Raw genomic sequence first — 23,104 nt, 5'->3', positions numbered from 1 at the left:
GAGAAATGTTTGGGAAACACTTGTAATGCTTTTTCTCAGGTGTTGCAGAGAGGATTTGTTTTGTAAATAGCAAGGCTGTTAATTGCCTTGACTTTAATAAGACTGAGCTGAAAAGGTGTTAACAAGTTTCTGTTGGGCTGTGCTGGCAATGAGCCACTGCACAGGGCTTCGTAGTGGGAAGGTGGCAAAGTTGCTGTGAAACTACCTCTGCTCTGCAGAGGGAAAAGTATTAGGCACCGGTTTAGCCAAAAACCCAGGGTAACGTGATTTTTAACTTGAATTGCCAGGCAGTTCTGTTTCAGTGGGTTCATTTTCTGCCTCACAGTGTGGACTGGTGTGTCCTCGCTGCAGCACAGCTATGAAGGATGGGCCGGAGAGGCTGTGGAGGGTGGGCTTCTCCCTCTGCTTCTCCCAGGCACTGCTGAAGTGAAGCTCCCGTGTCCAGGGTGGGAAGCACAGGTGCTTAGCAGCTTTGAAAATCAAGCTGGGGAGGTTTAGGGATCTAACTTTAAGCACCTCAATTTAAAAAGTGTTGCTTAAGGTCGGAATTGGTTTTAAAGTCACTAACTGCTCACAAAAACCTCCATACACTCCAACAAGCCAGACACCCAAATTCCCTATCTTTCCTTGAAAACCCCCGTTAATAAATCCTGCAGAAGGCATTGCACAGATGCTTTTTCATCCTCCTCTATGGGAATGGCATTAGCAGGGGCTAACCAGGGGCTGATTAAGGCCCTTTAACTTTGTCATGCTAAGGGTTGGTTTTGCAAGTCGAAAAGGACCTGTGACTTGTTTTTCAAGACTTTAGGGAATTGCTGGCACTCACTGGTTTTGCTGCACCAGCTGCAGCGTGACCGGGAATCTACGCTGCATATGAAAAGGTCACTTACCCTGTTGAAGAGAGGAGAATCTAACACTTGTCAGCTTGAGTGATGGAGACGCGGCATTGAGAGCCATAATATTCATGTCAGAGAATTGCCAAGCCCATGCGGAAGTGTTAAAGATGGATGGCCCGGGGATGTACTCCTGACACTTTAATACGGGGGGAGGATACAGCACAAACATCTCATACAGAATTATAATCCATGAAAGGGCACTGGCAGCATGATTTAAAGGTAATCCACCCAGCAAAGAGTGTAACAGCTGAGGCGAAGCAGGCCTGGACAGAGGAGGGCTGCTGCGAGCAGTGGCTGGGCTGCACAATCGGGGCTGTGGTGGGGCTCAGAGGGAGGAGAGCATCGTGCAGCTGGGCTGGGAGCCCGCAGGGAGCGAGAAGAGCTCGGCCAAAGCACAGCCACCTCCCAGGCACTTCGCAAAGACCACCTACACAAGTGGTTTGTCAGTGCGTGGCCTTCTGGCTCCATTTTCCTCCCATGCTTGTCGATATATCAAGCAGATGCTGTCCTGTTCCCCTGCAGTGAGCAGTGAAGTGTTTCGTGACTTAAATAAACTTGATTTTCACATGGTGAACCCACACAGCAAGAGCAGTGACTTCAGGGCAAGGCAGCTTCTGTCCTGGGTGTCCCTTAGCAAGCAGGTTACCCTTGCCGGGGCTGCTCCAACACTGTCCAAGCAGTTTAGGCCGCAACTGTGGCCAAAGTGTCCCCATTGGGTGACACCCCACAATACCCAATGCCACAATCCAAGGAGCCTTTGCCCTCAAAGGGGAGAGGCAGAGGTGACAGCCCTTTGGGGATAGGCATCAGGATTTTGTTTTGAGTTCTTGTGGCACCTGCTGCACCTGGTTCAGATTAAGATTTTTACTTGTTCCTTTTATTTAGGATTATTATTACGACTGTGGGATGGCAGTCAGATTCCTCATCAAGGGTTTATAAAGCCAGGTCATCCTTTTTTTTCAAGCATGAAGTGATTTACAGGTGGTTGGTATTAGTGTCCCAGATTTGAGCTGACTTCAGGTAATCAAGAGTAAATACATTCAGGTTTAAAGACATCATCGGTCCCTTCAAATGCTCTTTGCTTGTGGTTAGAGAGCAAGTCTTTGCAAGCCAGCATATGATGGGACTTTGCTTTCCTGTGTGTCATTATTTATTTTGAAAACTGATACGCAGAGTTTTGCTGTTCCAGTAAAGCCGCTGCTGAGGTGGTGAAATCAGCCTGGATCGTGCCCTGCCAGCAGCCTGGGGTTTCTTACCCTGTGCCCCCATGCATGTGGTGAGTGTGTGGTTCCTGAAAATGAGTAATGGTGCTCAGGGGTACAGTGGCTCCCTGACAGCACGTGATGGATTAGGATGATCCTGAATTTCTATTGTTTTGTAGTGAATGTAGTGAGAATTGATGACTATTGTATCCAAGCAACAAGGGGAGGAAGAGAGAGCTTCAGCTTCTCAAGGACTGTGATATCTCTGTCAAGGTGCAGCTCTAAGGCATAGCGCTGTCTTTTGTGTTTGTTCAGGCTCAGTATTAATTGAGCAAGCTATAGAAAGAGTGGAAATTGATATCATGAGATTGTACTTAACTTTCCCCCAAGTCCTCCTCAATTTGTGTGTGGTCTTTGGCTTTTGCATGAGATACGCTCATTGCCTTGGAGAGTCTGGATGCCAGAAATACAAATGGGTTAAAAAGGCAATTAGACAAATTCAGGGAAGGAGACTTCATCTCCAACATCTAAATGCAACACAGCAGAGCTGAGTGCTGGCTCAGCAAGACTCTGGCTCTGGGCTGGGGGAAGCGGGAAGAGCAGTTCATGGGGAGCCCTCGTCCGCCAGGCTTGACCTGGGCAATTTATTAACCCCGATCCTGCCATGCAGTAACACAGTTTCTATATTTCACCCATTACCCTGGTGAAATAATATCTTCCTGCCTCTGGGCACCCATGGCAGCGCTGTGTCCACTGCAGCCTCAGCCTGGGGCCCTTGGGCAGCCCCACGGGGCCTGGGCCCGGTTCTCCAAAATGGAGCCCGCACCACTGTGCGCGTAGGCCGGCCTGCGGGCACGGTGAAGGAAAGGGGCTTTGTTTGCTGGTTTTTATCACTTCTAGTTCAGCCTAAATGTTGGGGGGGTTGCAAACAAATGCTGCTGTGGCAACAGTGACAAAATTTGATTTATTTATTTTTAGCTGTGGTAGTGTGGCCTGTTAGTAATGGAAGTTTTGGAAGCAGCTACTCTGAGGGCAGCAAAGAAGGCCCCTAACTTGATGGCAGGCTGGTGTAGCCCTTCCCCCTTTAAATAAATCGTCTGCTGGAAAAAAGAAATGCATGTGCAAGAGTTCTGCTTCCCGACGTCTGCGTTTTACACCTTGAGCTTCCTGCTGTGGATCACGCGTGTGTTGGCGGCTGCGTTTGCACTGGAAGCCGATGGGATGTCGGCACACATTGAGATGTCGGCACACATTGGCATCAAAGCCCTGGTAGTGTGGGTCCAACGTGCTGGCAGGGCTGCCTCCCCCCGTGGTGACACCAAGACCCCCAGGTGAAAGCAGGACCCTCTGGGGATGGCAGCAGCCCCCTGCCGCCCTCCCTGCCGCCGCACCCGAGCAGCAGGGAGCCAGCAGACGCATTCGCAGCTGTCCCCAAGTTTTCTCTCCTGCCCGGAGTTCAAAGGGCTCCTCTCGTGCCTGGCAGAATTGTGCAGCAAGTGCCGATGCTTTCCACATCAAAGCAGGGCAGCCTCGCGTTGTCTGGGGGACTGAGGCCGCAGACAAACTAAAGAGGCTTCGGGAGCTTCAAAATGGGCTCTGGCGGGTGCGACCCTGCGTACTCAGCACTTGGAAAAGGTTAGATATTGCAGCGATAGGTCTTAAAGCAAACCCTCCGGGGACTGAAGGCTGGGGCCAAGTTTCATTGAGGTCTGGGAAGGAAAAGGCTTCTCGCTGACTTCAGTGACTTTTGGAATGATGATGGGAAATCTTGGAAGTGCTGGGCTTTGCATAGAAATGGGTGGTTTTACACCTGGAGTCATGCTGCTAGGAAGCCTGAAAGGAAAAAGCCAATTGCTTTCATGATGGTGTTTATTGCAAAATACAGTCCAAAATCTAACTCTTTAGGGATGCCTTCAAAATATATAGAGGAAACAGATTGTGCTAAGCAATAATACAACTTATTAATAAACAGTATTAGGCATAAAGAATTCTGAATTCTTATCTGCTAGTTTAAAAAAAAAAAGGTAAAGAAATTTTAAACTGCTTAATTTCATTTGGTACAAATACATGAAGCTACTGTCCATTCAGGGCAGGGGTTCTGGTACCAAATCACAAAAGTTTAAAAAAAGATAAAAAGAAAAAAACTGTAAACACTGTCTGTAAACCTATCAAAGCCCTCAAAAAGTTGCAGTTGTGCTAATAGAAGTCACAGTGCTGCAAAAATCCCTCTCACATCAGAAAGTGCATGAATTTTCCACCAGGAGTATTTACAAGCATGACCTGTGCAGGAACACCATGGGTGATGTGATGCCCGTGGCAGTGACAGAGCTGCCCAGTGGGACCAATTCAGGCTGCAGTGCCCATCCCACCCTTGCTCACTGCTGATGGCCTGGGCTGACCGCTGGCGGTGGTGCGATGAGCTGAAGCCACCAAAAAGGTGAACGTCTTCCCTCCATCAGATACACAAATTGACTCCCAAAATGAAAGAAGCTGTTAGTAAATACTGAGGAGAAACCATGAAACCAGAAGGACCGTGGTCCCTCAGCGCCCATGCCTTGTGCTTCGTGATCTCACAGCATTAATTCAGAGAAGGCCCAGTCTCATTGTCCACTTGGACCTCCAAACCTCTTTTAGATCCCTGCTGTGTGCCCTAGGGAAGGCTCCTTCCCAACCTCGTCTATGGCGATGGCCACCAAAGGTGAAGAAACCCAAAGGTCCATCTCGTGATCCCGGGCACGGCAGCGTCGGGCCTTCCTCTATCTCTTGTGGCCCTTGTTTCTCCGCTTGATGTGGTTGGTGGCGGCAGCGTCGCGGCGGGCACAGTAGTGCTTGGCCACCAGCTGCCGGCACTGCTCACACCGCACTGTGCAGCACCAATGGAACTTGCAGTTGCAGCTGGTGACCACCTCCGTCCTCCTCTCCTCCACTTTGAGGCCACACTCGGTGCAGAGCCGCCGGCAGCTCCTCTTCTCCCACTGCGAGAGGTTCTTGCCGGTCTGCAGGCACTCGCGGCCCTCGGTGCCGTGGTGGCCCAGGCTGGCATTCCTCGTGCAGTAGTCAGGGGAGTCCTCCAGGAAGACGAGCTCCGTGGCGTGGACATGGTGGAAGGTCTCCGCCGTGGCCCCGCGGCTGTCGGCGCTGTTGCCGGCTCTCATCCTCCTCTTGTCCATCTCCAGCTTGTGGGCTTGGTCATATTTCATCTTGAGGTAGTTCCCGATCTCTCGGAACTCGGCGAGCTGCAGCCAGCACGTCTGGATGCTGCAGCTGCCCGACACCCCGTGGCACTTGCATGCTCGCTTCATCGTAGCTTTCACAGCCTGGGTAGAAAAGGTGGAGAAGTTAGAAGCAGCAGGTCATTACCATTTACATTTCAAAAATGGGATAGATGGTGCTTCTACTTCAGGGGCAGTGGGTCAAATGTGGCTCGTGCTGGACAGGACCTCAGGTCCTTCCAAGACATTAACTCATGCTTTTATTTCAGTTCCAGGCAAACATCTGTCTGTCCTTGTCGCTAATTAAAGGACAGAGATAACAAGTGGGCACAAACTATTGTCCCCAGCCCTTCCAGGAGCTGTTTCTCCAGGCCAGGATAAAGGTGTGCGTGCAGGGTCATGCCCTTCTGGCACGTCCCAGTCTGCAGCTCACCTCTCTCATCGGCGTATCAACCCATCACCTCGCACAGAGATCTCATTCAAAATGTGTGAAACAGCGCTGCGGCGTAATGACACCAAACCTCTACACGTCTCCTCCAGGCCAAGCACTTCACAGATATTATCTACCCATCTCCCTCTGGTATTTATAAGGTCCCAATCACTGGTATCTATGTGAGATTACGCCTCGACACACCCTATGAGATAGGTATGTTAAATGTTGCCGTCCTTGTTTTTACAGACAAGGAGGTTTGGCCAGAGCCGGCAGCCTCTGTGGGCTGGGTACCACACTCTTCCTCACACCTGGCTTCCCCTGCTGAGTATCTTGGAAATGCCTATTGCAGGAATGTGGGCTGGTACTTGTGCTACAGACCAGAAGACGTGAGTATAAAACTGGCATATTTCTGAATAAGTGTTCATGGTTAACTGTGCTGCACAACGCTACAGATGCTGGAACTGAATCTTACTGCAGTTCCTCATGTTCAGGCTTATGGTCGGATTCTGGCTGTGGCTTTCTTCCCCCAGGCAAATAGCACAGTGCCTAGATTGTCACAGAGAAGGGGACTTGAGCAGTCTAGTAGGCTTTCTGTTGTTGTTTTCAATATAGACGTTGTTGTTTTTATTATTATTACTGCTACTATTACTATAATTATTTTTAATATTTGACTTACAAGTCTCCCAACTTCATTGTTGTGCAGGTTGATCAGGGCGCGGGTGTCGTGTCCTGTTTCCAAAGCATCCACAAAGAGCTTGGAAATCCTCTCCCCAAACTCCACGTTGTCGCTGCAGCCTCCCCAGACCCAGCCGCGGCCACCTGCAAGACAGACGTGTGGTAAGAACAGAGCCACCCTGGCGGACCGAATCCTTCCCCAGGACTTGCACCGAGCTGAGGGCTGGGATGACGCCAGCCCGCCTTGTTGTCAGCTCGGAGGGGGCTGGAGCCCAGCCGTGGCAGGCAGCACACTGGCAGCTCACCGACGCGCCCGTTCCTGGAGTCGTCGCAGCCGCAGCTCTCGAAGTCGCCCATGCTGCAGTTCCTGGTCAGGGTGTACATGACGCCGGCGGAGCTGATGGCGTGCACGAAGGACGTCTCCCTGGTAGCTGGGGGAGAGGAGAAAAAAAGCCGTCACATGTAAATGTACGCTCCGGTCCTGGGTTATTGGGAAGGGAGCTCTCTTGTTAAACCTTCAGCATTGCAAAGGTGCAAGAAGTGAATAACAAAACAGTTTGCACAAAAGGTAAGGTGCTACAGAAATGAAATGCTCCTGACTGGAATCTCTTCCAGCTTCAGCATCGATAGTTTCAGCAATTTGGTACAATATTCTGCAGGTGTCCATGCATGGGACGGAGTTTCTTGGCAACAGTAGGATGGTACAGTAACACCCCAATCCTGCTCTCGCCAAGGTTGGTGATCCCTCATGTCACCTGGTACTTGGTTTGTCCCTGCCATTTTCTGCTTGGGGGGTTTGTTCCTGCTTTGGTCTCACCTGCTGGGGAAAATTACAGTTCATCTTGCATCAGTCAGTGGCTGAACCTGTGCTAACAGCAGTCCGGACCCACGCTTCTATTTTAGTTTCTTTTCTGGCTCTCCTAACAGAGTCAAATAGAAACGCCACTGGGAAAAAATCTATGCTGGCTGAAGTAGATAGCATTCAAATATATCCGCAACTTTCTCTTGAGAGCTGTTTCTTAGCACTCGCCCCTGGTTTCTCCCTTCATCTCCCATATCATTCTCCCCATATCAAACTCAGGTGCCTCTAGCACTGTGCTCCCTGTGATGCAGCACAAAAGCAGCAGGAGCGAGCCCATGGACCAGCACTGCAGGAAGGGCTGAGCTCTACCTTAGCATGGATATAGATCATAGCAAAAATATTAGCATTGTTTGTGAGACCAACTAACGCAGATGGAGAAAAGCCAGCGTGGTTTCTGAGGGACAGAAAGCCTTCCCATCGGCTGGCTGCTCTCTTCAGAGCACGCCCCGGCTCCTGCCAAAGGCACCCCGCGGGCACTCACCGCTGCGCAGGCGATTGTGCGTGGAGAGCTGCAGCGCGCTCTCGGGGCAGTTCCAGCGCTCCCACCCGAACTGGAACTTGCACTCCTCCATCCCGCTCTGCGCGCCCGCCGCCACGCTGCTGGAGTACGTCAGGTACGCCTGCACGGGAAAGCGCGTGTGAGATCCTCGGCTTTTCAGCTTTTATCCATGAAAACAGACACAGAAGGGTTGCGAGTCCTTTCCCTTGTTACTCAACCCGGTTTGGAGCCGATACGCTCTGGGAAATCTGGTTCTTTAGAAAAGCAATATTTCCCATTTGCAAAACAAAATTGCTTTACTTAAATTGCTGATAGTGACTGCGTTAATTACCTTAGGTCCTGTCATCAGAAAGTTGTTCACAGACCTGAAACGAAGAGAAGAAAACGAGTTGCGCAGCTTAACACAGGCTCAAGAGCATCCCCCAGAAATGCCCCTTCTGCTGAATCCTACCATGCTGCTGCATTGAAAACGACGCTGCAGATGCCCACGATGGAGAGGATGAGGAAGGTGGTGCTGCTCATGGCTGTCAAATCCCAGGAGTTGGGTCCCTCCGGCTGATCCGCAGCTCCCACGCTGCAGGTCTCTGGGCAGGGCCGCCTCGCCGCACCGAGTCCCAATGTATCTCGAGATATTCGGGTCCAGGAAAGCTGCAGGAACCTACAACCCTGATATTTATAAGGTGAAGTTCTGAATAGTCAAAACCCCCCATTCATTTGCTACCCAATGACTTAATGTGGTAAAAAAGCTCCTGCGCCAATGGGTGACAAGGAAACGCCTAATGTTGCACTTCAAAAGGCAGAGTGGTGTCACCGGGAGCTGTGATGATGTGAGGAGAGCAAACTTCCCTAACAATGGGTGACTTTTAACTCCACTCCACACCAGCGCCGTCCCTTTCTCTCTGCCCCAAGTGCACTTGCCTTCTCCCTTTCACACCCCGCTTGCGAGCAGAGGCCGGGCCCCTGCGCGCCCTGCAATAACAAACCGGTGCATTTCTATGGTTCCCCCGCCAGCCGCCTGCTCCCTACCAGGAGAGCTCCCTGAGGAGTTTTAACAGCACTCCTATACAGATCCACCGGGGGTAGACCTCCCAGGTCTTCTCGATTTGATGAGATTCGTTTAACGGCGTTTTTTTCCCCCCTCCTCGCCTCCTTATGATGAAAGTTTCTGTATTTCCATCCTGATAACAACAGCGTGCACGTCGCGGGAGTGTTTGGAAATCTCTCTAATTTACGCGGCTGCAGCTTGGGAACACTGTGTGAATCACTTATGTGGTTTGCTCCATGCTTCAACGCTGTAATTAGGGGAACAGTTTTCCGGGGGTAGCAATTTCCCTGCAGTGAGGTCTGCCCCGGCAGCAGCCGGGCTCTGGCTGGCTCCGTGAACGTGAGCACTGCTGTGAGCCGAGCGAGGGCCTCGGCCCCTCTGCTTCATACCCCTGCCCTTGGGAGGGGAAAATCCTTATCAGAGGAAACCCCAAAAAGCCTCTCAATAGTTACAGTCATCCATATGTTATATATCAATGTTACAGTGTTACATATCAATGGTTATGGTCATCCATAGTTGTGGTACATCCTTTAGGCTGTAATGGAGTAGAAGCAAGACTTTGTTCATGGAAACTTCTCGTTTTGTTTTCCTGTGGCTGCGCAGGGCTCGTCCTTGTCCCACTGCTCTCGTTATCCCATTGAGACGGTGACATCTGGTCTCCTGCTGTTAACAGCTCTAACTATGAGGTGATGCACTAAGGGCCTGCAGCCTGGACGTTTCAGCAGCTTGGATTGTGCCGCACACCGCTGTGCTGGCCGGGGGCAGAGGAGCCAGCAGGAATAAAGGCTTGTGCCACAAACGTGATTGCAAAGTGCTCTGTGGTCTGCCGCGAAATGTGTGCGAGCACGGTGAGCAGCTGCATGGTTTTCCACATCCTGGCGCTGGGTGCCCGAGGCCCTGCACACACACGGCTCTGCTGGGGCGCTGGGAGCTCCTCAGCCCCATCCCAGCAGCTCCGTGCCCCGTCTGACCTCGGGGAGCACAGGGACCCCCCTGCCCTGCTCCCCGTGTCTGTCAGCGGGCGAGAGGAACCTCCCCGGCCAGCCCATGCAGAAGGGAAACCTGGAGTCAGCACGGCAAAGCCACAAACAACTGTTTGCAGTCAGAGGATTAAAAATGCAGATTGGTTCAGAAGCAGGGATGCAAAATACCTTCCAAGTGAGCACCACGCTGGTGTACTCCTGCCAGCACGGCAAAACCCTCTGTGAGTCAGCATTTTAATCATTACCATCCTGAGCAGATCCTACTTGTTAGAGCTGTCAAAGGACAATTACTGGGAATGAAGTGTTTCCCATGTATCAGCGAGGTTCATTGATTAAAGCCCATGCATATGACTTGGAAATCTGCTGTGCATTTTCTCTATGCATGCATGTCATTTTGGGGTTTGTGTCTGGCTGTCCCTGGGGGCATATTGGTGGTTTTGTTTTATTTTTTTTTCTGTCTGAGAGAGCCCGTACAGCTGAACAATTTTGGCGTGTCTGTTATGTCAGTTCACACATGATCCTCCTATCACATGCCAGAAAAATAACAGCTTCTCTGGGCGTGAAGCGCGGCTGCGAGCAGTCACTGCAATTGGCAGGATCACACAGTTATTTGCCTAGGCTATTATAAATGTCTTTTCCAATTAAAGTCACAGGAATCTTAAAAGTCACTTGTAACGTTGTCACTTACGCTAGTTGTCAGCAGACAGAGAGCTGTGCTGGGACGAGCCTTCCTGCCCCGGGGGATTTGTTTGCAGTCCCAGCTCTGTCCCAGGGCGCGGGAGCTGCCCAGGCACCAACACCAGCGTTGATGTGTGTCCAGCCCGCTCCCATGGATGGGACTGGGGTGGCCATCTGGCTGCAGGGCTTTCCCACCATCCAGACCTTACATTAAAGCAGACTTTGTTCTTGCTGTGTTGATGGTTTTTCCATTTATAGAGTGCTTCATTCAATGTCCTCGTAGTAAGAGAGATTAAATGTAGCATTCTCTGCTTTGCAGTTGGGTAAACTGAGGCACAGAGACCAGCATGCATGAAAGCTGACAGTAAATGGCAGAGCTGTACTGGCTGTAGCTATTCTGATGCTGATTTCAGTGTTTTGCTCCCTAAATTGCAGCGTGGTGCTGGCTCTTCCATCACCCATGGGACAAGCCTGTGAGTCGCAGCCCTGCTCATCAAGCCCCACTGCTCATCTGTGTAACACCAAAGGAGTTGTCCTTTGGCTTTCCCACTCCCTAGAAACTTGCTTTTGGTTTGGTTTTGGATTAGGAAAAAAAAAATCTAAAAGCAAAAATTCTCCTGAATTTACCTGGTTATGCAGAAAATGAACGGCCAGGCGTTCTGGCAGCCCCGAGCCGCAGGCTTCAGTGGCACCGGCGGAGGCTGCGCTGGCTCCGCGCTGTTGCAAACAACTGAGCAGGGAACGCTGTTTGGGAAACGGTGTCCTGGATGTCCGCCAGAGCCCCTTGGCTTTACTGATCAAATGTTGATGCTTTGTTTCTTATTTTCTTGCTACGCGACCAAACAGCCAGTGATTTTCATGCGATGATTGGAGTCCTAAAATATTTTGGTATCTGCCCTAAGTCAGGAGGCTTTAATAGTGTATATGCAAACCCCTACACCCATAAAACCCTATTCACATCAGAATATGGCATTTAAGGGAAGGCAGGCAGAAGATAAATCAGTCTATACAAGTGGTGCATGCAGAAACCCAAGCAAACAGGAACGATGGTCTGTGCGGGGGTCGCAAATACAGGGAGTGAGCGCCACCAGCACAGAAAACAAGAAAATAAAGCATAGACTACTTGCTAAATTGCCCTGGGCAGGTGATACATTCAGACCCCTAGCGTCAAATCCTGCATTGCTGGCTTCGTTACAATAAAATCCACCTGGGTAATTAGAAAGACACCCCCTCGTCAGCAATGTCGGAGGCAGTTGCATTTTATTGTGCTCTCCCCGGGAAGCCGCCTGAGCCCCCATGGGTGATGCCATACCCTTGCATTGTACACAGACAGCCTCTCAGCCAGGGGGATATTTCACTTTGCTTTAAAATAATCCGTCACAGAGCACTGTGAAAGCCTCTGCTACGCTCAGCCCTCATTTTTCAGTCTTCCCAACTCCTAAGTTTCCCATATTGAAGAAAATAGGTTCCTGCGTGCTTTTTCTGCTGCGGTTCCCAGCAGCAGGAACAGCCCGCAGGACCCAAGCCCCAGACCTGCCAGTGCTGGTGGGAGTTTTGCCTGTATAACGAATACACTTTGATTAATGAATGTTAATTGAAGATCAGGTGAAACTGAAATCAGCTTTTACACCACACCTATCCCACGGGCTTAGTCCTCTTGATTCCTATTATGGCACATAATTAGAGGTGGCCTAATGTTCACTGAAAACAAGGCTAAACAGTCCAACAGTGCAGCGTTAGGGTGTGCCTTATTAGTGACCCTCGAAAATTATCTCAAGTAGCTCCCGGCTCCTGCCTCCATGCAACAGCCTGTGCCCCCTCGGTTTTACCACTGCAACCAGTTCTGCTTTTTTACTTTTAATCCGGATTCCAACACAGCCTCATGCATGGCATGATGGGGCAAACAGTGAAATTCATCAGGGGAGCCACGAGCAACTCCAAAGTAAGGAAGGAAACACCTCCTGGAACATAATAGACCATTGGGATGCCAAATGCCAAGACCACAGGAGGCCTGAGGTTGCACAGTTCATGCTTTATTTCTTTTAATTTCAGGATCTAAAAAAAAAAAAAATAGTTTTGGAAACCAAATTCTGATTTTCCCAGTCACAACCTGTCTGGGAGCATGGACGCTTCCCAGCAAGGGTTGTGAAGGTAGTTCGGAAAGAATGCAATGTCCTAACGGGAGGTTGTAGGAATGACCCTGACATTGGCTTTAGGCTAGAAAAGAGAAGATTGAACAAGTGAGGGAAGAATTTTTTTTTTTTTTCATTAGCAAGAGGCAGAGCAAGGAATCACAGGCTCAGACTGCATCAGGGAAGGTTTAATTAGCTGCAGGACCATAATGTGTCAGGAATGAGATGGGTCAGGGTCCCGGTCTTGCAGTAGCCTGGTGTCAGCCATGGAGAAAGCCCTGTGCTTCCTCCCAGGGCCTGGCCCCGACTGCTGCAGAGCTCAGCTTCATTGCTTGCCTTGCCGGAGCAGAAAGAGCTGTGGGTGCAGACATTTTCTCCAAGGTGGTACTGGAAGGGTCGATCCCTTGCACCCTCAGCAATGCAAGGCACCGAGCTCAGCCCATGTGGGCTGGCTGGTTTTGGGAATATATGTGAGGCTGGGATATATTTGGGGTACATACGAGGCTGCAACCTCTGCCCAAATTGGCTGGGAGGGGTGGAAGGTGCGGGTGAGCTGCACCCTGCCGTGGTGGGAGCTCATCTGAGATGGAGACATCAGCCCAGGAGCAGGCCGGGATATTGCTCCTGGCAAGAACAAGGCTATTTCACTTGCAAGCAGATAAAGGGCATTTCTTCCCCTTCCTTCCCCCTGGTTTTGCATTGCATGTTTTAAAGCTGTCCTTTTCCGCTACCTTCTCGCCCTAATGACTTTGCCGTCCTCTCTCACCCATTCCCAGGCTCCCAAAGGCAGCTCCCTCTCCCGCCCAGCACGGGGCAATAGGCAGACGAGCCTGCAGGCTCAAACGTCTGGGTAAGAGCCCTGCTGTGTCACCCCGCCTGCACTGTGCACGGAAATCCTGCTCTCCACCCAAAATCTCCCACTGCCTCCAGCAGTGTGAAGCTGTCCCTCCCTCAGCAGCCACCCCTAGGGAAGGGCTGTTGAGGGCTGTTTGTCCATCCTTCCGGAGCTGGATGGATTACTAAACCCTCGTGGCTGCTCTGTGCCTCTGTCTCTACAGCATCCTAAGAGGAGGCAAAGATACTTTGGGGCAATGAGCTTTGTCCTGCCACTGCTTGAGCTGCCATGAAAATTAGGGTAGAATAAAACACTGAGGTTTCATCAACCTTCAGGTCTCTGTGACTCTTGAGAGGACTCAGCCTCCCATTTCACCCTTGTGAAGCTGGGCAGCGCCGTGACCTCATCAGCCTCATCTCACCTGCCTCTTTAGGTGTGCCCTTCAAAGCCCATGGGACTGTTTACACAGCAGCATGATGAAGTAGGGCCGAGAGTCTTGTTTTTCTCTCCCTCTTTAGAGGAAGCGTCATGCAAAGCGGTGTTAGTGCAGCAGATAGGTTACTGCCTGGGTATCTCTCATCCTGGAAATGCGGCACCTCAGCAGATAAACGCCTGTCCGGGAAGAGATTGGGCACTTGATATGAAGGAAAATTATCACCTCCTTCTTCATCATTCCCATTCAAACGCAAGCTAAATTAACGGATTAATAACCTTGCTTGCACGGTGCTCCCCATCCTTTCACAGCATGAGTCTTTGCACTGTCCCATAGTGGCTTTGGCTCTGTCACTTTTGCCCCCAATATGCTTGGTGTCCTGGGGAGAAACTTGAGCCCAAATATCTGTAATTTGTTACCTGTGATGGTGCTGGGCATTAGCTTGTGTTTCTGACAGTGAGTGTGGGAGGTTTTGAGTGTCACAGAAGGGAATAGTGATTTGAGGTATGAGTATTTTCTTAAAATTCACCTTTATTTCCATTGCAGCCCTGCTTTGAACAGAGTAGAGTCTAAGTGCACAAAACTGAGACTTCTTTTGGGGAAGCCTGGGCAACATGAAAAGAGATTTGAGTCTTGCTAAGAAAAGCAAAGCAAGAAGAAAACTTGCTTTGGGCACCCGCTTTCCCAGAAGAAGGTGGCAGGGCTTTGGGTTGCTTGTGGGCTCGCTCCCTTTGTTGCCAGCTGCTTTTCTCCCCCACCCAGAGGACGCTCTTCTTGTCCTGTCTGTCTTCTTGCAGGTGCCTAGCTGCGTATCGCCATTCCCTAATGAGCGCTGCACTGGCATCACATTCACATATACACTTCAGTCAGCCCACAGATGAAGCCAGGGCCAAGCATTTGTTAATATTTGAGGTGGGAGGAGGTGTTTCCAGCGTTACCAGAGCACAGAGTGAGGTGACAACTTGGGGCAAGCTCTCTGGGTTCACAGAACCGGCGTCAAGCCCTCGCCGCTCAGTTCCACGTTGGCCCAGTGGTTCACAGGGGCCGGGGGTACGGCTTCTCAGCATCCCCCGGGCACAGAGAGCCGTTAGGGCCCTCTGGGGGCTGACTCTGTCCCTGTGCCACCCTCAGAAGACGTTTGGGACCGCTTTTCCTGCGGCTGGGCCGGGCGGGGCCCCCTCAGGCCGGTGCCGCGGCTCCCCCTGGGGGCGGCCCCGCTGCGCGCAGCCTGCGGCAGGGCCGCGCTGGGCCTCGGGGGATAGGACGGTTTTTTGGTTTTTTTTTGCCGTTTTGGGGAGCCGGAGGGAGCTGCCTCGCTCCCTGTTCACCCGTGGTGAAACCGAAGTGTGAGGAGATGGCCAGGCTCACTCACGGCCGCAGTGCTGGCTTCCCAAAGCAGCCGGCCTGGCTCGAAGCCCTCACCAGGCAAACGGGGCTGCCAGCACCCGGTGCTGCCGGGGCTCTGGGTGCTCGTGGGTCCGGCCCCAGGCACCAGCAGCCTCGGAAAATTGGAGTCTCCGTGGTTTGCACAAATGCCAGCACGCAGGCCAGCTGCCTGTTTGCAGCACTGAGCCCCCTGCCCTCTTCTGCAGGCCCCAGGCCCTCGGTACGCACAGCACCGGGGCGCAGAGGAAGGTCTCGAACTCCTTGAGACCAGTAATGACACCAGGGAAAGGTTCCCGGCCCTGCTGCTATCGCTGTTCCAATTCCTACTTTGCTGAGGAGTGAACAGCACCAGGCTTAATCTCGAGGCTCAATAAATCGCCTTTCCGACAGGTCTGAGTGCGGCACCGCCAGCACCCACCTATGAACTCGGTGCTCACTGGGGCAGAGACCAAAGCCACCGACGGGTGTTGCCGCTTGGCACCTTCACCCCGGCGTCACAAACAGCTGCCCTACTGTTTGAGCAGGGCTCCGGGATTAATGCTTTAGGTTAAGCTTTTTTATTTCCTTCTTGGCACTGAATGCTTCAGACACAAAGGTTGCAAAAGCAGGAAAGTTGAAGCTGTATCAGCAGTCTGGGCAGTGGGGGGTAGCCGAAGCTGGGGTCAGCACCCTGAGGGGCTGAGGCTCGCCCCGAGGCAGCGCCCAGCTGACACGGCCCTCCGCTATCTGCATGAGGTACAGCCAGGCTGGTGCCCTCACATTTCCAAGTCCCTGGCTATTTTTGAAACACATTAGAAGAGAAATACAATTAAATGGGAGCCCTGGCCACGCGTGATGTGCTTGGGCTATTAAAGCAGCACAAGAGGAAGGATGATTTTCCTCCGGGTGAGCTGGTGGCAGGCGGCCCAGAGCAGCGCAGGTGTGGAGGGAGCGCTGAGCCCCGGGGTGCCTGGGCAGGCCCGTGTTAACCACACGGGCACAGCAAATCCCCACCCACACGCAGTCAGCGCTGCCCTCCAGGGAAATGAAAGGCTCTTCTGCTCCGAAGCCCTCCGGAAAGCAAGCGCATCCCTTCACCACCTGGCCAAGTCGTGGTCAGCACCAGGTGGGCAAGTGGTGACTGCAGCTTTCCCGCAGGGGGTTGTCTCACTTTAGCTGCCCTCATCTCACTCTGGATTTATGCCATCAAAGCCTTTCGTGTTCCTGGGGATGCATGCCCACGTGGGAGCGTGGCAGTTGGCACAAAAGCTGTTTCACGCTGCCTTCCTCTCAACTCCCCATCCTTGCCACTCGCGCCTCTGCCAGGTGAGGGCTGTGCGGAGTGGATGTGTTGGGAGCCAAGGGCTCTGGTTACCTGACTGCCACTGAAATAGGAGCCTGGAAATAAAACAGAAATAAAACAGTACACGTCAGGAGGAGTGGAGGGGAGGCTGCAGCTATTACAGAGCTATTACAGAGCTATTGCAGTGCTTTTAGATATGGCTGGTCCTACTCCCTGCAGAGGGGTCCCTGGAGCGATGCCGCTGCCCCAGGTGCCCTGCGGGTCTGAGGGGCACCCAGGGAAGGGAGTTTGGGTGTACCTGGTTTCTTCATTGCTAAGCCAGAAGCGTGATATGGGTCCCATCATGTTTCTTTAACACTTCAAGGTGGCACCTCCAGTGCTAGTAGGATGGGGGGAACCAGCTGCAGTCAGGCGTGACCTGGGGTGGCTCCCAGTTGCACACAGAAAAAGAAAAACCCAATTCTTCCCACTGAGGAGGAGAATTATTTCCAGCATCACGAGAAAACAAAGCAGACCAAGAAGGATTATTTTCCCCAAACAAGATGCTGTTTGAAAACACCCACTTGGAGTCACACATGTTTTTTTTCCCTCCCTGATTGTTGCAACTTGCCAAATCCAAAAATTTTGATACTGAGTTGGCCTCTGAATTTGTGAGACCAGCCTCAAATTCCTGAGATTGTTGGTTTGTTTTGAAATTCTCGTTCCTTTTGTTTGTTGCCTACTGCTGGAGCCCTGAAAGACCCCATTTTCATGTCTGTGTGACCAAAGGGACTGGGAACACCCTTTTGCTCCCCACTTTGTCCCCTTTTTTTTTTCCTGATCTCCATCAATCAAATGAATTCTGGAGCAGGGCCTCGATGAAAACATGCAGCATCGGAAGATTTGCAGTTTATTGTAGGAGTTGTCAAGAGCTGCTGTCAGCACAGCGTACAAGATGTGCACGAAGAACCGTCCCCAGCAACTGTTCCTTCCCAAGCGATCTCCTCTGAAACGACAGCAAGCACGAGGAGCAGCCCTCGCCGGCACAGAGCCCCAGCGAGAGGAGACATCAGCCCGCTGTCAGTTTGAGCGGCGTTGGATTTTGATGGAGAGAAACACCCCCGCACACACTCGTACCTGCGCCCACGTACCCTGGATCGGGCCCAAGCGCCACGCGGGAAAGGCTGAGCGCCGGTGCCCCGGGTCGGGGCCGCACGCGGGGGAAGGCAGCGGCTCTGTTCCCGTCCTTGCTGCGGAGGAGGCTCCCAGCTTGGCACCAGCAGGTTAGTGCTTTCTAAAAGGCCGTTGTTTTCGGCCTATGGTTTTGGAAAAAAAAACAACGGGAGAGCTGGGCAGAGGCACAAGACTTGCCCTTGCTGTTTGTGGCTTGGATTTCGGCTGCTTTGGGCACCCCCACGCCTGTGCTCAGATCCCCAATCTCTTTCCACACAGCTGCAGCTTAGTGTCAGAGTCCTCATTCCCCCACATCTCCCCTGTTTTCCTCTCCCATGTTCTTCCCATAGCAGGAAAGGTCTCTGGCAGGTCAGGAGCACCACCAGCAGTAGACCAGGGTTACACAGGGATGTTTTCCCCAAGCCCTGGCTCCTCAAGCCTTAGCCTTGCATGGGCATCTTGCTACGAGAAGCCTCAGCCACCACAGAGCTAATGCCTGAAGTAAGAGAGAGCCTCCGACCATAACTTGGAAAAAAACGTGTACTTTGGGACCGGGTCTGTGACACCTGAGCCAGGGTTAGCTGGCTTCCTGAGCGGCTTCTAGCTGAGCTCAAGCTGAAACTCAACAGGTTCAGGGTCTGTCCTCCCTGCCTTCCCCTGTTATCAAACACCTGCCTAACGAGCCTTGTTAAATCAAATAACTTCTGTATAATAACAACAGGAATACGGATTTCCTCCACTCAGCTGGGGCCGTGCGGAGCAATTAGCGGTGACTCACGGGGGTAAGGGGACAAGGCTGGCTTTATGAAAATGCCAAGAAAGCTTCCATTTGTCTGCATGTAGTGATTTCTTCGCTGTGACGGGGTTAGCACGTAAGGTGTTTTTTCCTTTAGAGGGGCGTCTCGTTATGTAAAGCATCCAAATAGCAAAGGGCTGTTGCTCATTAGCCCAAAACCTTAAGTTTCCCACCTGGAGGTGGTGGAGCTAGCTGGGGAAGGTGGCCTGGGTCAGCTCTCACCAGCATGTTGGCTGGGGAAGGTCCTCATGCTGGTGCTGTTGGTGAGTTTTGGGGCTGGGGGTGCGCTCTGGGCAGCGGGGGCTGGCAGTGGTTTGTCCCCCAGAAGGTGCTTCCTAGGTGTGCCCGAGGTGCTTGGTGCGGCATCGCGTAGCTCGCTGCCAGCAGCAGGAGCAGGCACTCCTGCAGCAGAATGGCTGGAATGAACAAAATTCACCCTCCTGGCCTTGGAGGGCTCGCAGCTTCCTGGTTTGTGCCCTCAGCCTGCCCTGCAGATGGGTGCTGTAATGCTGTTTGATTAAGGTAACAGAGAGCCAGACCTCGCCCTGGCTTTTGTGGGTTTTAATTTCATGATCCAACCCTGAAGTGACTTCAAGGTGCAGCAGAGGGGGACGCTTCTCAGACTGGGGTCCTGTGGCTACGTGCCTTTAACTTTAAGCCTCTCGTAACTACTAACAGAAGCAGAAACAGTCTCCAACCCCCCCCCATAAAGCACCGTGCCCCCTGGGGCACTGGGTGAGCTGTGGGAAGATCTGCCCCTTACCCTGCAGAGTTTTTCACAGTACACAGCTGCCGCGTGCTCTGCTGTAACCTGAAGGGTTCTGCTGTCATGCCCAGGACTGGGGAGCTGGGCTGGCGTTTTCCTGAGTCCCACAGCCTTTCCAGGGGGTGAAGTCACATGAATAGAAGTGCTGAGACTTTGGGTTTACTGTGTCAGGTGTCAAGGCAAATAACTAAACCGGGAGGAGGTTTCAGGGTGGCAGAGTGAGCCCAGTGGCAGCCACAGGAGGGGTGGCTGAGACAAACTCGGTGTCTCCGGAGCTGTAGGCTGCTCCAGCTTCTCTCCCCTGTCCTTAGAGCTGTGCTGCTAATCCTTTGCTTCTGCGTGAAGGAAAGAGGAGAATATCGCTATTGTTTTCTTGCTTTGGCCAGACCTTGCTTCTCTTCCTCCTGCTTGAGAGCTCGGCCCAGACCTCGGGGCTCCGCAGGGCGCGGGCGCTTCCCACCAGCTCCGCCACACGAAAGAAGTTTGGGGTGATTTATAACTTATTGTGCCGAGCGAATTGGCAGATGCTCCAAGCTGGCAGGGAACAAGGGGGATTGTCACGTGGAGCAAAATGCTGTCTCCTGGCACAAAAAAAGGAAAGTTTAGTCTGCGGGCTCGCATGCCGAGTGCAATCACAGGGCGTGCTGGTTGCCAAAATCCTTGCACAGAAAAGCAGCAGTTAATCTGGCTGAACGCTATTAGCCGTGCAAGCTTCCAGGAGGGGCTGCTCTGCTGGTACTAGCTCGGAAGGCTGCCTCCACCAAGGAGCTGCCATCAAAGCAGGTATTTAAATAACATTTAACTGATGAGGGGTGACTCAAACTGCAGTCGTAGCCCTTTGGATACCGCCGGAGTTAATGAAGCTCTAACTGAAAGCACCAGTCCTGCACGTAACCTGCTTTTCCTTGGTCTCTTGGTCACCTCTGTTTTCCTTTTGGTGCCAGTGCAAGTCACCCATTTTGTGGCCATGCTGCTTTTGTTTAGTTACAGTTCTTGCTATTCACCATCAGCGTCAAGTGTCAAACAACTCCTGAGTAAAGGAGAGCTTTCTACGCACCACACCACCACTTGGCTCTGCTTCCTGAAGCCTGTAGGCTTCAGGCAGCTCTAAGTCCTATAAGAGTAACCCTGCTGCACGCAGAATTATTCCCATTTCCCTGTGCAAGTGGGATCAGGCTGCAGCTCCAGTGGCAGCAGTTTATCTTTCCAGAGTATGCATCTGTTTTTCTGATATGATTGCAAACCAGTTCTAGAGCTGAGGCGACACCATGGAACTGGGACCAGGCTTGGCTTTGCCTGAGCCCTCCACAGCCTGGCGATGATGTTACTGCACCACCAGTAACGAAGACTTTGGGAAACCTTGTTTGCTTTGTGGGCTTGTTGCACACCTGTGTGCTGCCCAAGGTCTCTCTGATCCCAGAAGAATGATGTGATAATGTGTATAAAAAACTAATTCCCTTCCTGCATTCTGATATCGCTTGATATCAGGTGAGCAAAGGGCTGTGCACACCATGGTTGTTCCAGGGTTGGTTACATTTTGTCAGGCTAATGAGGGTGAAAAACTGGTGAGAGGAGGCTGCAGCTGTTCTCCCATCTGGATGCTAATTTGAGTCTTTCCTCAGCCCAGCCACCAATTTTTCATGGAGCACGTAGAAAGGTACTTGTCTCAAGGGCCTGTAACCTGCTGTCGGATAGGACTGAAACAGGCCAACAGATTCCCAGCTTATCCATGCCTCTTACCAAGGTGGATTTGAAAGGTTAGGAGATAACAGTATGAAAATTTAGCCCTTTTTGGAGAGATGGGGAAAGGGCACAAAGGCTGCAGGCTGCAGCAGAGGGGCAGAGCCATCCTGGGAGTGATAGGGAGCAGCTTGGGGCTGCACTGGTGCTGCTGTGGGACCATGCAGGCCCCAGAGGGCTTCCCACGTGTCCCCCAGCTTCGGCACCCTCCCCATGAAGGGATGACGTGGGCAGGTAAAGGCAGACCTTGTCTTACCACTGGCTCAGCGTTCCTCCCCCCGTGCAGGCGGAGGGGTGCTGGTGTCCCCCTGGCTCACGTGTACGTTTGCTGTAGGAGTTGCAGAGTAAGCCCTGTTTTTGCGAGTCTCAAACACAGCTGGTCAGAAGAAACCTGTTTATTGTGAGGTTTAGGAAAACATATTTTTATGCAGATTTTTTTTGGCAAGTAATGGGGGTGGTACAGAACTTTGAATTACAGTTTTAAGAACACAAACACAAAGTATCTTGTCCAACAAATACAAAACAGACTTCCCAGGGAACATGAAAGGAGGGAGTGTTTGCTAAATTAAATGGACAACGAGCATGGGGGGAAGGGCAGAGGGGATGGGGGACAAAACAAAACAACCCAGCTCAGAAGCCCAAACCCCACTGAAGAAGCAGCAGTCGCATCGTCCATTTGACGCTCAGGACGCGCTTTCACTTTGCTTTTCTTGTTCGATAGCTGCCAGAAAAACACAGGAAACAAAACCATCATCAATAACCACTGCAAAGACTCTGCACAACATGGGTTCCTGTGGTCATTCTTCAAGCCAGGGGCGTCAAGTTCCCACTGGCTTTCCTTGGACACCCCAAAATGCCAACCCGTTCTTGTCTGTAAAGCTACTGGGGGGTAATTCACGATGTGCATCCTCCTCAAGACACTCCTCTTGAGTGTCTGCAGAGATAATAAATTGGAAAAACCAGGTTTCTTATGTGGGGGATCAGTGTATTTCCATGGCTGCCTGTTTCTACACCCCAAGTAGAAGCCACCCAGTAGAACAGAGGAGCCCTGGACTCCCTTCCTGGTCAGTAGGGCTCTTCTGAAGGGAACGACTTGTAAAGTCTGGCTCAAGAGCAGGGCAGTGCCCCCTTCACACCAGGAGCTGAATGTGAACCACAGGCTGTGCCTGGCTCCTGTGTACAAGCATGGGCATTGGGGAAGACCCTGCATGAGAAAAGCGCGGGGTGCAGCCCTTTGCTAAGGAAGATTCCCTGTTTGGTGAGGATGATGATGGGTTTCTCTTGCTGCTTTATTCCCAGAGAAAGTGCCTGGAGCTCTCCTGGTGGGGGGCATCAGCTCCTCTGTCCGACAGCGTGCCCAACCTGAGCCCAGGCATGCTGCCTCCCCCACGGGGTGCAGGCGAGGCTCCCCCAGCATCCCTGCCTCTGGAGAGGTGGGCAGAGGTTTCCTCTTACCTCCACCAGTGGGAAAACTGCTTTTGCTTTTAGCAGAAGCAGGATCAGTCCCATCAGATTATTTTCAGACAAAATGTACAACTGGTCATAGCTACTCGTATCTGTGGAAGCCCAACGTCCAGTGCAAGTCTTAGTATTACACCCAGTTAAAGTCAGGGATCAGTTTGAGGCAGTAATGCTACAATTAGTATTCATTTTGCATATTAGCTGCAATACAGATCGCGTTCTCGCTGCTCTCAGTTCAAACAGTATCATAAGCACTTACTTTCTTTAGTGGGCAATGGATTTTTCTCTCTGGTTTCTGTCTTCTTCAGCTTGGTCTTGTCAAATGTTTCAATTTCTGCAAAATCTGGTTTGTCGGACATGATGGGTCCTGACAAAGAAAGGAAAAACACACCCGTGGCTTCATTAGCTAGGGCTGCGATATCAGCCATCTGCAAAGCAATTTCTGCTGTAAAAATGAAGACACCATAAAAATGTTTATTCAAAAACCAACACAAATCTAACTCCTCAATCTGGGACCTCTCCCCAAGGCTTGGCACTCGCAAAGCAAAAGAGAAAAAGCATTAACAGAATTTTATCTAGATTTCTCAGAATAAATTACTAAAAATCATAATTTGAACATGGAAAAAAGAAAGAATA

At 51.6% G+C, this 23,104-nt stretch overlaps 1 protein-coding gene and 1 long non-coding RNA gene across 2 annotated transcripts; both read right to left on the bottom strand.

The window, feature by feature from the left end:
- Positions 1-3,076: 3,076 nt before the first annotated feature.
- Positions 3,077-8,301, bottom strand: WNT8A (Wnt family member 8A; the record flags this gene model as incomplete). Its single annotated transcript, XM_080555601.1, has 6 exons — positions 3,077-5,415; positions 6,420-6,562; positions 6,724-6,849; positions 7,762-7,939; positions 8,111-8,144; positions 8,231-8,301. The coding sequence occupies 6 exons, from the start codon at positions 8,299-8,301 to the stop codon at positions 4,855-4,857; spliced, it is 1,113 nt and encodes a 370-aa protein (XP_080411727.1). The 3' UTR covers positions 3,077-4,854.
- Positions 8,302-15,302: 7,001 nt separating this feature from the next.
- Positions 15,303-21,695, bottom strand: LOC308177580. The gene is made up of 2 exons (XR_013939268.1): positions 16,852-21,695; positions 15,303-16,648 (listed from the first exon to the last, which is right to left on the bottom strand). It is a non-coding gene; the product is annotated as an uncharacterized lncRNA (long non-coding RNA).
- Between the last annotated feature and the right edge of the window lie 1,409 nt (positions 21,696-23,104).

Source organism: Anser brachyrhynchus (genome assembly GCF_964034855.1).
Source record: "Anser brachyrhynchus genome assembly, chromosome: 14".
NCBI lineage: Eukaryota > Metazoa > Chordata > Aves > Anseriformes > Anatidae > Anser > Anser brachyrhynchus.
This window is presented reverse-complemented; position numbering and strand designations above follow the sequence as displayed.